The following is a 16278-nucleotide window of genomic DNA, read 5'->3' as shown; positions in this document are numbered from 1 at the left end:
GAGCGCGCCCTGCGACTCGCGTAAGTCGACGGCCTTTATCGAGGACATTTACGTTTTTTAATCACACCGTCGTCGATGATTCAACTCGTGCGGAAACACATGCTCGACGGTAATTAATCGATGAGATGAGGGCTTATTCGCTCTTGCACACTCGCCGCACCGTTTAGGTCCTGATCGTAGCAGACGAGACGAGACGATGACGACGATGACAACGACGGCCCTTTAATTAGCAAGTGACTTGATCGGGAGGAGATATTTTTACGTCCGCACAAATCAATTTATCCCCGTATGAAGATATATCGGTAACTGTGCCATGCCATAAATCGCGCCGCTCGGCTTCTTCTATCTCTATCCTCTTCTTAGATGAGCGAGATTTAAAGCGTTTCAAGATATAATTTTTGATTCAGCTTCCGATTCATTCTTGTGATTGCATCCGTGGTTCTTTTTTTTTTTTATACGAAGTAATTATATATATATATATACAATTATTGTAATTTGTATTTGCATTTAATTTTTAATCGATATTTTGGTATCATAATTAATATTTAATTGATCAGCTTTAATTATTACGACCAAAGGAGAACATATAAAGAAATTTCTGGGGTCTTCTCTGAACCACTCGCGAATCATAGTTGAGGAATTATTCACTATCCGGTAAGCTGCCGACGCGTCGATATGGGTTTCAGGAGCAAAGCCGGATCTTTGTTCCTAAAACCGCTTTGTTCTCGGCGTGCGTTGAAAAGCGTCGCGGATACGATGACGACGGTCGGAACCGATAATACGAATTAATTGATATGCCGCGACCCGCGGGGCCGATGCGAAAACTGCTTTTAATAGACGAGTTAATTATTTCATTAGGAAGAATGTTCTTTCTTTCTCTCTTTTTAATTCTCTTTCTCTCCGCGATCCTAGGATGCGACAGTTTCCTTTTTCTAATGTTCATCTATACCATCTGTCTGATCGAATGCAACCGGCGAATAAACGGTTAATTTACCGTCGACGATGTATCGCGTTTCGAACTATATGCCCACTTTTCACTATCGTCTCTAGAGTTCGTCTCTCACATTACATTCTAGATCGTGTAATATATGACTCGTGTAGTTGCTGCGATCAGTTTCGCTGTACTTGATAAAGTAGCGATGAGCTAGTTTTTTAATATTTTGTCTGCAATTATATATTCGATTTGGCAAATTTGAGATTGACAGACATATAATTTATGGAATAACATCATTTTATATCTTGTATTACAATAAATGTTACAGAGATTAATTTTATTAAGACTAAATATAATAGAAATTATTAAAACTCCAGTCGACAAAAAAATTAGAATTTTTAAAAATATATTTATAATATATATATGCTAAAAAAGCTGTGCGTCAAAAACATACATCACAGACTTTTATCTTTAAAAATATCCGAGATTTTTTTCAGAAGTTTACATTAAAAACACACGAGTTATTATATAGTGGGAATATAAATTTGCTCACTACACAGAAAGAACTTTGTGTTCTCTTGTATACATTATTTACGAGATGCGAAATGAAAGCTTTAATGCCGAGCTATTGAAAAATTTTTGACTGAAAAAATTGAACAATAATTTTCTAACCATTATACTGAAAAGTTCACATACAATATACATAAATTAATTTTAAAACTGATTATTACAGAAAATAACTTTTTAACAAGGAACCTATATATTCCGTCTCAGGGGAAAGAGAGTCTACAATATAATCAAACTTTCCATATTGCTTCAGCGGTGTAGATATGAAAGGAAGTAGCTGAGTTAGAAATCTAATTAAATCAAGATTTTCGAATAATTTTGAAAGACCAGTTACAATTTTAAGAAACTTCAATATAATCCCTGGATATATAATGTTTCAGAAGTTTATTCAGCGCGATCGATTCTTCTTGTCACAGAACGAGAGTAGACAATACGGTGCGGTAACGACGTTCGTTAAAAACGAACGAGAGTTTTCGAGAATAATTGATTTCGAGATAAGCCGCAACCGCCCTTCAATCGCGGATCCTTTCCCTCTTTTTTTTATCCCCTTTCTTTACGACGCAACAACGTCCAAGTTGCGCGTGTGTAACACGCTTTATTGACTTTGTTATCTGCTAATACGAGCGCGACGTGACAGACGTGGGTGGCGTCTTTTTTTTTTTTCACGAAATGGGTCATGCGTTCTCCACGGCTTTCATTATCCCCGCGGAATATTCATATTTTCCGCACGCTTCCGTTTTATTCCCTTCATATTTATTTCGGTCAGCTTTTTGTTTGTTTGCGAATGTCGGCAAATACACTCGCCCGCAGGGAACCATTTTTCGTGATTCGATATTCCCATTTTGCCCTTGGTCTTTTCCCAATTAATTGTTAAAACACAATATTCTAACTTTAAAAATTTCAACGATTAATCGCCAATTTACGCTATTGACAATTACGGCGCTTTTATATACAATTTTAATTATTCACTGAAATATAAACAAAATATTTTTTCCATATAAAAAATTCACTAAAAAGGAACACTCTGTTATTTCATAATTTAAAAAAGTCTATCTACACAAGAGAGAAAATTTTTAACAAAATTTCCTCGCTTGAAAATATTCTGAAATAGTCGAAAAATTTTCATTTGAAATAGAAAAATTCTTTCTCTGCGGAAGACGATTCTTTAAGAAATTTCTTGTTGCGCGGATAAAATGTTTCATTTTAAAAATAGTTTTGCGGGAGGGAATGGAGAGAATTGTACCATAAAGAAGAAAAACTTCTCACACTTATTCTTAGGAATTAATGTGACCTTCCTTTTTCAATTTCCGGAAAAGCATATCGTGGATTTCGATTTTTTAGTCCTAAGTCGGACCTAACAAGTTCGTTTATGGTCGTAAAAGCAAAATTGGAGATCGAACGATAATCAAGCATGGCGGCGGGCGCCTTTTTTGTCCGAGTTGGTTTTTGCGGCGTTTCTTGCCGTTCGTTACGAAGCTTTCGTCCTTGCGAGTAACTACGGTCAAGCAAATTCCCGGTCACCGGTAGTATAATGAGTCACGACGTGGAGCTACGACGTAATTCTGGGCTTTGAAAAATTATTTATGATCGCGCGAACGAACTTAATAATCGATGACGGCGCGACGTCGATGTAGAAAAATCGTCAGTCTCGTGGATCTCATTAATCTTTCGCCGTCGTCGATGCGCGGCGATTTTATTCGCGCATAAATCACAGGTATACGTCAGGTTGCTTTTTTTTTTTTTTTTTTTTTTTTTTTTTTTTTTTTGTATATTGATGAGCCAACGGTACGTCGCTATTTCTGAATTCTGTATTAGGCGTTCGACTTTTATGAATTTAAAACTCTACTTCAACATAGGACACACATTAACGTAGAATATTAGTACAAAAGATATCTTTTAGCTTTTTTTTTTAATTAAAGAAAATGGCTGAAATTTATTCTTCTCTTTTATCCGAAAGCACTTTAATTTCAATGAGACTTGTTACATCATTCGAGGGATTTTTTCAGAATTTCTTTACTAAAAAATAAAAAAATATATATTTTTTATTAAGGAATATTGCATTTGTATTTATTTTAACTGAGGACGTAATTATTCACATCTGAAACATTCTTCTTTTCATATCGTATGACGTTCTTCATTTTGAGTAAAAACATTAATTTTTATTAAACATGCACATATACAAACTCCTCTTGTCGAGGAGTAACGCAGTAAAGGAAAACCAATTTGTTTCGAGCAAGTCCTGAGCGCGTTATAATACGGTAATTTGCAATCTCCTGGGGATGAACGAAGAATTTCTCGACGAAAAGAACAGCGCGCATGGTAAAAGTGGCTAATAACAGAATTAACTATCTGCCGGAAACATTACACACTTATTGCATTAAGCAAACAATAGCTTTATATTAATTTACAATAATAAATTATAATTTTTTTGTTCTACAATAATTTTCTCTTTCTGATATAATAAATTATATATCATTAAAAAATTTTAAATATTTTTTTATGGTTTCTATTTTAAACATTGACATAAAGAACTTGTTCTTTAAGTAGCGTAACGTTTTTTTATTGATATAAGTTTTCTTTAACGATAACATTGCGAAAACACATGATACATGATAAAGAAAACAGCCAGTTTCCTTTGGTATGCGTATGTCGAAGCATCTTGCGCGAGCAGAGAGGAAAGGAAAAGAAGGAAGGAGGGTGAAACGACATTTTGCGCTTTTTGCTACGGTATAAAGGAGATATATCTCTCCGCAAAAACCCTCCCGCATATTCTCCTAATGGCTCTCAGATGATGGTACACGCGTATACAATGGATGAGAGCTTATTTTGGTAGCACAGGATTTTGTCGTGACTCGAAGACTTATTCGACGTAATACAGGTCTCTTGGGACAACCAACAAACGTTGTAGTTCTGTATAAAATAATATTTGAAATTAGAACAAAATGTTTTTTCATTGAACAAGGATTTTGTGTTCGAGAGAATCGATAATCCATAAATTAAAATATTAATGATTAAATTATAAATTATATTTCTTTGCGGATATAAAATGAACGAAAATTTCAATTTTTTTTATCAGCGAGATCATCATCATATTTTTTGAACTAAATTAAAAACTGAAAAGTCTGGGCTGAAACGACGTAGATAAAAAACGGCACTTTTTTCCCCCGTCGAAATATATCTCGCAAGCGTGATACTCGGTTCGCATGACACGGCCTACATATTTCCGATATTACTTAGCTATAATCTCTCGCGGCGAAAGAGACGCGGCTTAAATCGATCGCGCATATCTCTCGTGTTCCGCTCTCGAGATTGAGATCGTCGCGCGGTGAAAAGTCCTCGCGCGGAAAAGGCACCCTCTCTTTATTCGTATTGCATCTGCGAACATGCGAAATTGAAGAGGGCAGTAATTCATTTCCTTACTACGTTGTCGAGAAATCAGGCTGTAAGTCTTCCCGTCTTCCTTCCTTCTTTTTTTTTTTTCTTTTTATTCTTTTTATTTGATCGATGGTAATCGCGAGAGAAAGAAATGAAATCCGGACTAGGCACATTTTTCAAATCTCACTTCTGCAAACTCTCTCCCCTGTAGCCTTTATCAATTTCTCGTCTTTCGTATAATCTTTATCCATACATCTTTTTATCATTTATAGATAAAAATGAATAAGTAGGGTAGTGTATGAATCAAGTGAAGAAAATTTATTCATTCTTTATTGCTTAGCTGGATTTTATTATAGCTATTATTTAACGTTGAAAATAGATGGTTTAATCATCTCTTATATAAGTTCGCGAAAATTACTGAAAAGAATCATTTCCAATATTTTACGATGAGAAATATTGTAAAAGCGATACCGCGATTGTGTGCTCGGTTTTAAACGAAGGAATTAATAGAAGATTTAAAAACGTAATTTAAAAACGGGTAATGTAATAGCGTTTACTAGCTTTTAAAAAAACGACTGTAGCGATATAAAAACTTTGCCAATTACTGTTACAGCGGGAAACGATACTCGCGGGAATGCACCCGTTAAAATCTCACGATAATCCTCTGCGAACATAACGTTTCCATCGCTATTTTTTATATTTATGTGGATTGTTTGGCTGGTTTGTTGTGGATTTTTTCGGAATGAAAATATCGACACTTTTTAATTTAGAAATTATTACAGATAAAAGTTTTTATTTTTCAAACACGTGTATAAATACAATAGATAAGAAAGTTTGATGTTTTATTTAATATTAAGTGAGCTTTACCTTTGCAAAGTTTTAATATTTAGAATTGTATTATCGATATATTTAAATATGAATGTTTTTATACGTGCTAATTATAAAATAATAATTATAATAAAAAGATATAATTCTCCAATCTATAAAAAATATTCTAATCTATAAAAAAATAATTATAGCGAAATATGACAGTAACACCTATGGCATGAATACGATGCGCTTTGTAATATTACGGTTGACAGATTCCTCCTAAAGTCGGTTCGCGAAGGAATCGATTTTCGTTGACGCCGAGATCAAATCTCCCGTTATCCTACGTGACTGTTAGACACGAGGATAATCCAGGACTTACCCGTGCATGAAAGACGTCGAACGTCGAGCTTTCGACGCGCTCTTTCCAACCTTCTGTCTTTTTCTTTTCCACCGCTGTGTGCGAAATGGCTGTGAATAATTTAAGTCTCTCTAAAGGACTTTTTGCTCACCGTACGATGTTCTTTTAATTCTGTCTGAAATACTTTGTTCGATCAATTGAAACTGTCAGCAGCCAGAGATTAGCCAGAGTCTATCTCGATTTTAACAGATGCACGAGCTCTCTTCGAAAATGGAAAAAGAGAGTATGCTTTTGCAGTGAAGGTGCAGATTGAATATTGATTACGAAATTACAGAAAATATGGAATATTAGTATTTTGTTTTAATCAATACTTTTGATATGTAGATTTTTAAAATAATTTAAATTTAATATAATTGTAATGTAAATTTAATTAAATTTAACTAAATTGAATTGAGATACTTTCGATTATCAAAAGAATTCTGGATAATAATTTTCCGATTAATCTATTTATCTTGAATTTAAAATTTTAACAATTTTAACGAGAGGAGATGTTTAAAATAAATAATTAAAGAGTTAAATAAATATGAGAAGATAAGATATTCGTTGAAAAAATATTTTATCTCTTATAGAAAGAAGAAAAGCAAATATCTTGCCGTATACACTCGCAAAAGAATCTTTTTGAGAAAGTGATATTTTGCAATGTATATGTCCCTTGTGTGTATGCTATTACATGTACGGCAGAATGCATGCTCGAGTTACACACCGTTATCACAGACATATCTCTGATGTAATCCGATATTGCTGACGGTTGGAAATTTTAGGTCTCTTTTCATTAACCTCATTAGCGCGAAGCCCGATATCCGCGAAAACATTATTTTCCCCCGCGAACTCTTAATCTAGCGAAAGAATCGGAATATTTCTTTTTTTGCCTGTCTGACTAAAAACGGGTTTTTTTCACTTTGCGGCGGCGACTGTAAGCGGAAAATCACGCCAATTCTCAACAAAGACATCTCGCAGCTTCTAGCAACAGTATCCGACAATCTCACAGCTGCAATCTACGGTGACTACCTCGTCGACGATGTTTCGTGCACAATAACACAATTCTCTCTGAATACGCGTGACGCGAATGTTATTTCATTACACGCGGAAATTCATTTCAGCGCATTGTGTCGCAAGAATGATTGCGGAATACCTCACGTCACGACTTGACAATATCATTGATTCGAATCAAATTAGACGATAACAATAGTCACAGTCGCATGCGTATAAAGCACGACGACTTATCGTTACAGTCGTATCCTTCACGGAACAAGGGATTGGTATGAGAGTTTATTGAATTCCGAGGCGAAAATTCGATCGAATAAGAATGCTGCCTCACAATACGGAGGAATAACTTGAAACTTTACGTAGGTGAGTTTAGTGTGCCCGCAAACGTGCGTATTTTCGTGTTATAACGAAATTCCCGAAGAGAGTTCTCGTGTATCGAGACCGAAAGCGAAGATAAACCGAGTTATATTACTTCGCTGCGGTATGTTTATTTGTATATGCAATATTCGCTCCGCATGGAAAATAATAATATCGTAACACGATATTGTTCGCGATCTTATCGGAGTATGCAAAGAATTAAATTTTAACTAAATATTCCATATAGAGGAATTTTTTTTCATCAAAGGATTGAGATTGAAATCTTCGAATAAAATAATAATCGGTAAATTCGTTGAAAAATTGCATGCGAAAGAGAAATAATTTCGATGTAAAGTGATCTTTAATTAAGATTCTCATTTCGCTTGATTCTTATCGGTATTGTATCGTATTAACTGAATTGTTCGAAATTTTATTTACCGGTGCACGTTCGTATGAAAATGGATGGTTTAATGATGCGCGAGAATCGCACGTAAAGGTGGATCGCGTTGGAAAACGTATGTTCAATAATGTAAAATTTGTCCTCCAACGTGAACTATTCGCTCGCTCGATGCAATTTTGCTCTCGCAGACCGGCCCTTTGTATCCCAGCATGAACCGCGAATTTCAGAAAGGCACCTTTCGCGCGCACCCTCCAATTTATTTCCGCTTCCGTTTCGATGCGCAAGCACGTTCCCCCTTTTTCTCCCCCTTTGCTTCCCTCGCGCGATTGTTGCGACGAGTTGCATCGACGAGAGGAGTATCGTATGTGCAACTGTGAGTATCGGTTACGGGAGACAGAAAGCCGGCTTCTCTTTTAGCGTCACGTTACACAATGCAACAAATCGCCCACGTAATTTATTTGTCAAAGGCAGACATTGGATGCATACACATTTACTGAAAAAGCTTTAGTTCATTAAGTTGTAAGAGAGAATAGGGATATCATATCTATTGCATACGATCCTTTTATTCTGGAATATCTTACAGCGTCAGAAAAAAAATTTAAGCTCTTTTACATTTTCCTACAAACAAAACCAAGAGATCACATCTTGATATTTCAAATTTTCTTATACTTTATTTAAATATATTTAGTAATTAATAAGAGTTATATTTTTAAATATTTTAATTAATTAAATTGATTCTTGTATATATGTTTACTCAAGTGAGAATTATATTTTGATCTGAGTTAATGATTGCAATTATCGAGCCTTTGTATCGATTGCAATAACACGTCGGCTATTATTTCATATTACAACGATATTAAATTGATTATGCATTTATCGATGGAGGTTTATTGTTCCGAATTTCACGGTACACAGCTGTTGCGGCGAATTATTTCGGTCGCGAAGGTACAACGAAGGATTTAAGGGCTTTCATACGTCATTACTACATTGCAATATTAATTCCATGCTATTCAATCGATATATACGAGAGTTATTGCATAAATTGTCGAATCAACAACACGCTCGCTAGCGGCGATTGATCGATTATTTCGTGATATTACACGAGGTATATCGGTCGGAATTGTGGATTTTTCAACGTGAATAATTCGCCGGCTATGCATCCATTCGCGATCCGCAGGTTTAGGCTACTATCGCGAATTACTCGTATTTGCCGTTCATGGATCAAATTCACGGTGACGTTTATCCCCGTTAGAAAATACCGTCCAATGGTTTCATTCGCGAGCACGAAATTCATAGTCCATCATAATCCATAAATTGAACGAGGAATATTTCTCCCTATTAAGACTAATAATATATTTTAAAAATCCTTTTCATTCTTTTGCAACGTAATATTATTTATTTTCTTATAATTTTCGCTCGAGACAAAAAAAAATTTGTCGAAAAAAATTTTTTTAAGCTTTTTCTTTTTTATTTTATAAACTTTAAATTATATTGTTTTTAAATTGTGATTTAATTCTTTATTTCGCGGTTGCATTTCAAAGCTGATTTTTATTTTCTCAAGATTGCGGGACAGATTTTTGAACGCCGTGTGTTTCTCAATTTTCAGGACTCTGAGCTCTGCATCTCGCTCGGTCTGAGTTTGCAGTATCTGCGGGTATCGGTTGTCTGCTGGCTGGCGTCAATGTGCCACCATCTGTACGCCACCGTAGCATCTTTACCGCGTCGTGATGATCCGCCGACATACCTCAAATACAGCCTCTTTGCCTGGGGCGCGCCGTTGATCAGCCTTGTGTTGGCGACTCTCCTGCAAAGCCGCGAAAGCAACGATCTCTGGAATGTCGTTGATCTCACCCCCTTCAATTGCTGGTAAGACTTTGATAGCCATTAATAGGTAGATGTTAATTGACGTTTCCGAGAATTTTAAATCAATTATATGAATTACTTTATATAATACAAGAAAAAAAAAAATGATTAAATATAAAAATACCCATTTATGATTACAATATAATTGAATAATTGTTTTTATAATTCTTATAAATAAATAATCGATTTTTTTATGATTAATCGAAATAATTAATTTTTAACGTTAAATGTTCAGTATTTTGCGTCAATTTCTATTGGCTCGAACTATCAGCTTGAACTTCCTCGTTATCTCTCCGTTCTCGTCTCTCGTTTCCGCGTCTGCATTTATCCACCGGCTTCAAACTTCTTCTCGACACAGCTCATTTGCTCCTTTTCTGCTATCGAAGCCGGAAAGGCGGAATCCTTTATATCATTCTTACGTTTTATTCCTACGCTCGCATCTTACATATATCAAACAAGGTTTCAAGATTTCCATTCTAAAGTCTCTATTCTTAGTTTTATTAAAAAATTGCGTAATTTAAATTGATATAGCAATATCTCCTCTCAGAAAATACAATTTAAAGTATGCGGAAAATTATATTTTTATTAAAATTAATAAAATCTCTTATCATAACACATTCCATTTTATTTTATAAAATATTTTTTGTTTTTTACAGAAATACTATATATATACATTACATTTCAACTATATATTATTTTAACTGTAATTTTTATTTATTTTTATTGACTTGATAAAATCAACAAAAACCTGTTACTAATAGATCGAGATATTAACTCGATTCAGGGCAAACGTTAAGTTGTGTCGATGATCCATTCCATCTATCTCCTCGGTCGAGAGAAAATCCTTCACTCTCCATTTCGGAAAGTTACGGTTACTGCACCGAGAAAATTACCAGCATTTGCGTCTCTCTTTGCGAGAGAGAGGCGTGAGTTAACGGAATGATGCAATTCTGTTCCTAATACGCGCATTCCGCCGTCGTGCTCGTGTTACGTTGCCGCTTTGCTCGCCAGGGGTTGGTTGCCGGCGAGGGATGCAGAGGGGACGACACGGTAGCGGGGTAACGTTGATAGGGCTCGGTTTCCCCCAAACGGCGAGGAATCTTCCGCCGGAAGTGAGCGCGAACTCCCTTTTCCATGCTCGGATTCTTCGGTCGGACGGGATATCGGAAAGGAGCGGAAACGTTCTCTGCTTTGCCGGAAACCTCCGAAAGGAATGTCGTGTATATACAGTGTAGTTTATTTATTTATTTTTTTCCGATTCCTCCGCCCACACTGTGTTTTCTTTGTCTGTCTCTCTCTCTCTCTTTTTCATTTTTACCCATCTCTATCTCACGATATACTACTGAACCACCAATTTTCGTTAAATCAGATTCGTCGACGACGGTGAACCGGAATACCGTACCGGAACGAGATTCTTGCCATTTTTCAAAAGAGAGGTATTCGATAAGAGCATGTATCATGTATCATTGTGCGATACTTTTCGCGATATTTTTCTTTGTCATCCTATGATAAGATTTAAATTTATTAATTACTTTACGATATTAATATATAATATAAATATTATATCAAATTGTATATCAAATATATGTTTTCTTAACTATAATTTTTTACTACAAATTTAACATTTCCTTTTCTTTGTTAAAAATACTTGAAAGGACTTTATTTGTTTTCATAAATATGCAGACTATAAAAATTAATTTTATTTTATAAATATAAGGATATTANNNGAGATTAAAGCTTAGATTAAATTTATTTAAAGTTTAATTGAAATCTTCTCAAAATATTAACCGTTGATAATCTATATCACATATCACAGAATATTTATTACACTATGCATATTTGAATTATCATGAGAGCAATTTTCTTCTACTTAAACTTATTTGCGTAGACATTCAATTTCCAAGAATTATTCACGTATCTTCCCTCTCTTTTGATGTCATATTAAAAGATCGTTGACGTAGATATTAAGGATTTAATCTGGATTTTAAACTGTTCACGGTTTTTAGAAGGAAGCGAGTTTAGTAATAGCAACGAGAAAGACCATTAATAATATTTGTATAATAATTTCTTAATTTTATGTGTACGTGTGTGTCATATGCGCAAGAAAAGATAAAATCTTAAAGAATAAAAAAGAAATAAATAGAAAATTGAAATATGTATTTCATGAAATGAATCGATACACTAGAAAATATCAGAATTTCAATACGACTTTACGTTATACAATTTCGAATTTATTTAAAAGTTGAATTTGTTAGAAATCTGTTCTCAAATTTCAACCTTAGAATTATTCTGTTCTATCTATTTCCTATATCATTATTTAATATATAATTCTATACATTATTTTATTATTATCAATTACATATATATTTTTGCAATCTTATCGAGATCGTGTATTCTTCGCTATGATTACAATCCCGAAAAGTTCTCGACAGACGCGGGATTTTCTTTTGTCGAGCTTCCTCCGCCTCTGGTTGAGAATATATGCGAGATGCAATCGAGGGAAATAAACGGCAGGGAATATTTCTTGTGTGAGCGTGTATTAAAATCGCTCTGCCGACATGTGTGCAAAGTAGGCGAGCACCGAAAATGGGTATTTGATATCGCCCGAGTGTTCCCCGATAAAATCGCGCGTTTTGTAGACACTCGCCCTTCGATCCAAACTGCTCTCGTCGAAAAGAGCAACGGGATTTTAGCTATTCCCCGCGCGTATTTGCGATTTATAGAGAGCGAGGGAGAGAAAGAGAGAGGCGAGACCGGCAGCTAATAAATATTTCTGGCGCACTTCTTTTTCCTATTTCATGAGAATTGCACATCGAATTGAATTTTCATTACGATGAACGATATTTTCTCGTCACGTGATATTTTCCAATCATTTTATGTCGTGGATATTTGCTTGATATATCCGTTATAAAAATTTCTACTACACATATTTTAATAAGCAGATCTAAAATCAATTTGGTAAATGTTCAGATTAACTTACACCTCACGGATTGTTTTCATTTTTACATATATTGTAGAGGATACGTTTTTAAGTAATACACACTTTGAATTTTGTGGCGCTCTTTTCTGGTTCCAGAGATACGCGATTTTGAAGTTTCACAGTTTTAATGCTTTTTTTCAGGTATTATAAAGTAATATTAGGAAAAGTGAAATTTGTGTACATTGTATTTGTTGTTGTAGAGCAGACGAAAAAGTGTTTATTTACATTTACGGAATAGGTACACGGCCATGGATATTTTGTCAATAATGCGTTTCACCTATTTCTCGCAGTTCGTTAACAGCTTTTAACGTGCGACTACATGCGACCCAACTTTATTTTTAAAACTGAAAATAGGTTTGGGTTAGATTATATCTTGCGGAAGTGGAACCACCGTAGGGCGGGGTGGGGGGGCTTACTGTGTCCACGCATATACTTTACAACGCGAAGCGAGATCCACCCCACAATTATTGTGTGGATGAGAAAATGTATGCGTGAACGCAGTGGCTTCCACCCCCCTACAGGGGGCTGCACTTCTTCCGAAAATATAATCTAACCCAAACCAAGAAATTCTTAGCGAAACTAAACAGTAATCCGGAAGCTTACTGGCAGTGACGCAATAACGAGCAAATGTAAACAAAAAAATATAAACAGGTAAGTAGAACATAACGAAAAGATGATACAAGTAAATACGAAAATTATAATAATCAAAATCGCATATTTCTGAAACCAGAAGAGAGCGCCACAAGAAGCGTGTATTACTTAGGAATATACCCTCTACAATATATATAAAAGTGAAAACGATCCGTGAGGTGTAAGTTAATCCGAACATTTACCATCAATTTTAACACAAGATTTATCTACAAGAAGTAAAAATAAAATTTTTGAAAATGATATTTAAATCGACTTTTTTTTTGTACACATAACAAAAAATTTTATATTATATATTTTTTTGTTTAAAAATTTTTAATTATGTACAATATTTAATGCATATTACGTGCTTTATTAATTTCAGGTTTCTGGGAGCCACGGCGACGATTTATGCGTATGGCTTGCCGATCATCCTACTATTACTAACATCCGGTTATTACCTCGTCAAGGCTGCAATTGTGTCCAGGTATAGTTATCTTTCAATTAAAGCTCGATATTAATTTAATGATCCCGAATAGACTGCATAAATATAATGGAAAATTTTCTAACATCGTAACAAATCATCAATTCATTTAAGATACTAGATATGTTCTAATCACGCAGTTTTGCGAAAGTGCTTATTAAATATTTTCGATATTAATCGCGAACTCTTAAAAATAAGCTTCTAAAAAGTTCACATATGAAATTTTGAACAACTTTTCACATTTGGAGTGACTCGTAAATTTTCATCATAATTTTAAACTTTGCTTTTCCGAGTTATAGTACGAAAGTCTCTTGCGTATCTTACTTTCTCGGTAACGAATTACGTCATACGTCGCGTAAATCGCATACGTGCAGGTACACATGCAGTATGCAACTCGAGATAAAGCAGCGCGAGAAGATGAAGAGGAGGCGGGCGTTGCAGCTGATGCTCTTCCTGAAGGTCAGTCTGATCGTCGGTCTAGTCGCGGGCTGCGGGGTGGCGTCCAGGGTCTGGAAGATTCCCTTCCTGTGGGCGGTTTTCTGCACGGGTCATTCTCTTCAGGTACTCTTGGGGCAAAGATACCGCGGGGGTTGTAAAAAGTCCGCGCGCGCACGGATCATTTCGCTTCAAATACGTAGGAGAAATGATACTCGGTGTAACAAGAGTCTCGGAAGATATATCCAAGAGCGTCATTTCTTCCTGTCGTTTCCCTTCCCTAATGGCATACCTTACGACCGCGATATCTTCATCGTAGTTTCGATAGATATGAGGAATTATTAACTTTTCACGAATAACATTGCATCTTGTTGCGTTCGATCTATTTAGAATTTAAAAAATTTCCGTGTTATATATATGTGAAATATTATTATTTTAAATATAAATATTATTCATTTTGGATTACATTATTGGAGTAATTGTACAGACCGTTATTTGGGTCGTTATTGGACCATTATTCGGACCAATGCGCACGCGGTCCATCATATGGGCCATTACTTGGACCATTATTCGCACCGCATTTTTCCCCCATTGTCTGACCGTAATTTATCTCGAATTAAGTTTGAAATTTAATTAAATTTTTCCCATAAGTTTTCAAATATTCCGATTATCATACGGTTCGCGGATTTAGCCCCCGATATTACACCGACTTCATTTCCAACGTAGAGAGATCTCGGTCGGCATCGCGCTCTTGCGTCAAGCGTAAACGGCATTTCAGAGCGTATATCTCTCTTTCTCTCATTTTCTCTTTATATATATGTATATATATTTACTTCCATATTTCTTTCCAAGTTTGCCGAGTCGAATCGAGTGTTCTTCAACAGCGAGAGCTTTTCGCGATCGACGAATCTCGAAGTGGCATAAAACGCGCGAATTTTTTTCTTATTTTATATCGGCTGCGCCGAATTGTATGTCATTCTCACACGTTGTGTATTGTGTCCTCTCCTTTCCTTTTATTTATTTCTTACTTTTATAATTTTGATAATAATAATGGAGAGAGAGTTTAGTTATTTATATTTATAATTTTTCAAAATATGCATAAAAAACTTTCGAGTTTTCTTTCTTAAATCATCATATTATTAAAATTGTATGTTGAATATTTTATATACAATATGATATATACTCTTGTATACATCTTCTTCATCCTTGGCTTTCTTATCTCTTATCCCTCGTTTATTAATGGCGCTCAAGAATTTAGGACATTTGTGATTTCTCAAAGCACAAGTCTCTCGTTTATATAAATGTTATATAATTAATAGAGTAGTATATGTGTGTGTGTATTTTTGTAGAGTCGAGAGAAAATTTAGAGGATATTAGATACATTTTTACTTTCTTTGAACGCAGACATCTCAAGTTTTCCTAATATTTTCTTTTTTTAACGTGTGTAACGTAAGCTAGATGGCTCGTGTTTCTTTGGTATGTAATTTGATGATTTAGCTTTATCTAGCTCGTTGCCCTATTACACACGACAATTCTACCATACAGGGATCGGCAGTGGCACTCTCCGTCGCGTGTAACTGCAGGGTCTTGAAGGTTTACGCCAGGAAATCGCACAAGCAACCGGAAGTCCAGGTACGAATGTCTCTTTTTGAAGAAGTTTCGTTTATCTCAAACCACAATCCTTCGATTAAATTCCTTCCTTGCGTCGCTAATGGTGCTTGCTTGGTCTTTTATGTTTTCGCATTTGCAGATTGTTTTGAATCATCTCGTGAAAAATTTTTCTCGACGGATTGATATATTTAAGCTTCTTATCTATTTTATTTATCATTATCGTTTTTCCTTGTAATTGTTCTCAGATAATATTATTTCAGGGAAATCTTTAATTTCCTTTTTTATTATCTTAAAAGCTCTCGGAGAGATGCCGCAGACACTTCTTAATTAAACTACGCGTCGATTTAAAGTACTTTACGAGTCAAGGCAACTTTTTTTTTTTTTTTAGCGAATCTTTCAGGAGTTACTGGGCTTTAATGAATTAAGAGCG

At 35.1% G+C, this 16278-nt stretch overlaps 1 protein-coding gene across 1 annotated transcript in view; it reads left to right on the top strand.

The window, feature by feature from the left end:
* Positions 1 to 16278, top strand: part of LOC115244976 (latrophilin-like protein LAT-2) — a 69502-nt gene that overhangs the window by 49731 nt on the left and 3493 nt on the right. The window contains exons 5-8 of the mRNA XM_029823012.1: positions 9455 to 9714; positions 13704 to 13805; positions 14177 to 14363; positions 15783 to 15869. Coding sequence (XP_029678872.1) covers positions 9455 to 9714; positions 13704 to 13805; positions 14177 to 14363; positions 15783 to 15869 — 636 coding nt within the window. The remainder of the gene's footprint in view (positions 1 to 9454; positions 9715 to 13703; positions 13806 to 14176; positions 14364 to 15782; positions 15870 to 16278) is intronic.

Source organism: Formica exsecta, unplaced genomic scaffold, assembly GCF_003651465.1.
Source record: "Formica exsecta isolate Colony F162 unplaced genomic scaffold, ASM365146v1 scaffold90, whole genome shotgun sequence".
NCBI lineage: Eukaryota > Metazoa > Arthropoda > Insecta > Hymenoptera > Formicidae > Formica > Formica exsecta.
Note: the sequence above shows the minus strand (reverse complement) of the source record. Positions and strands in the feature narration are given on the sequence as shown.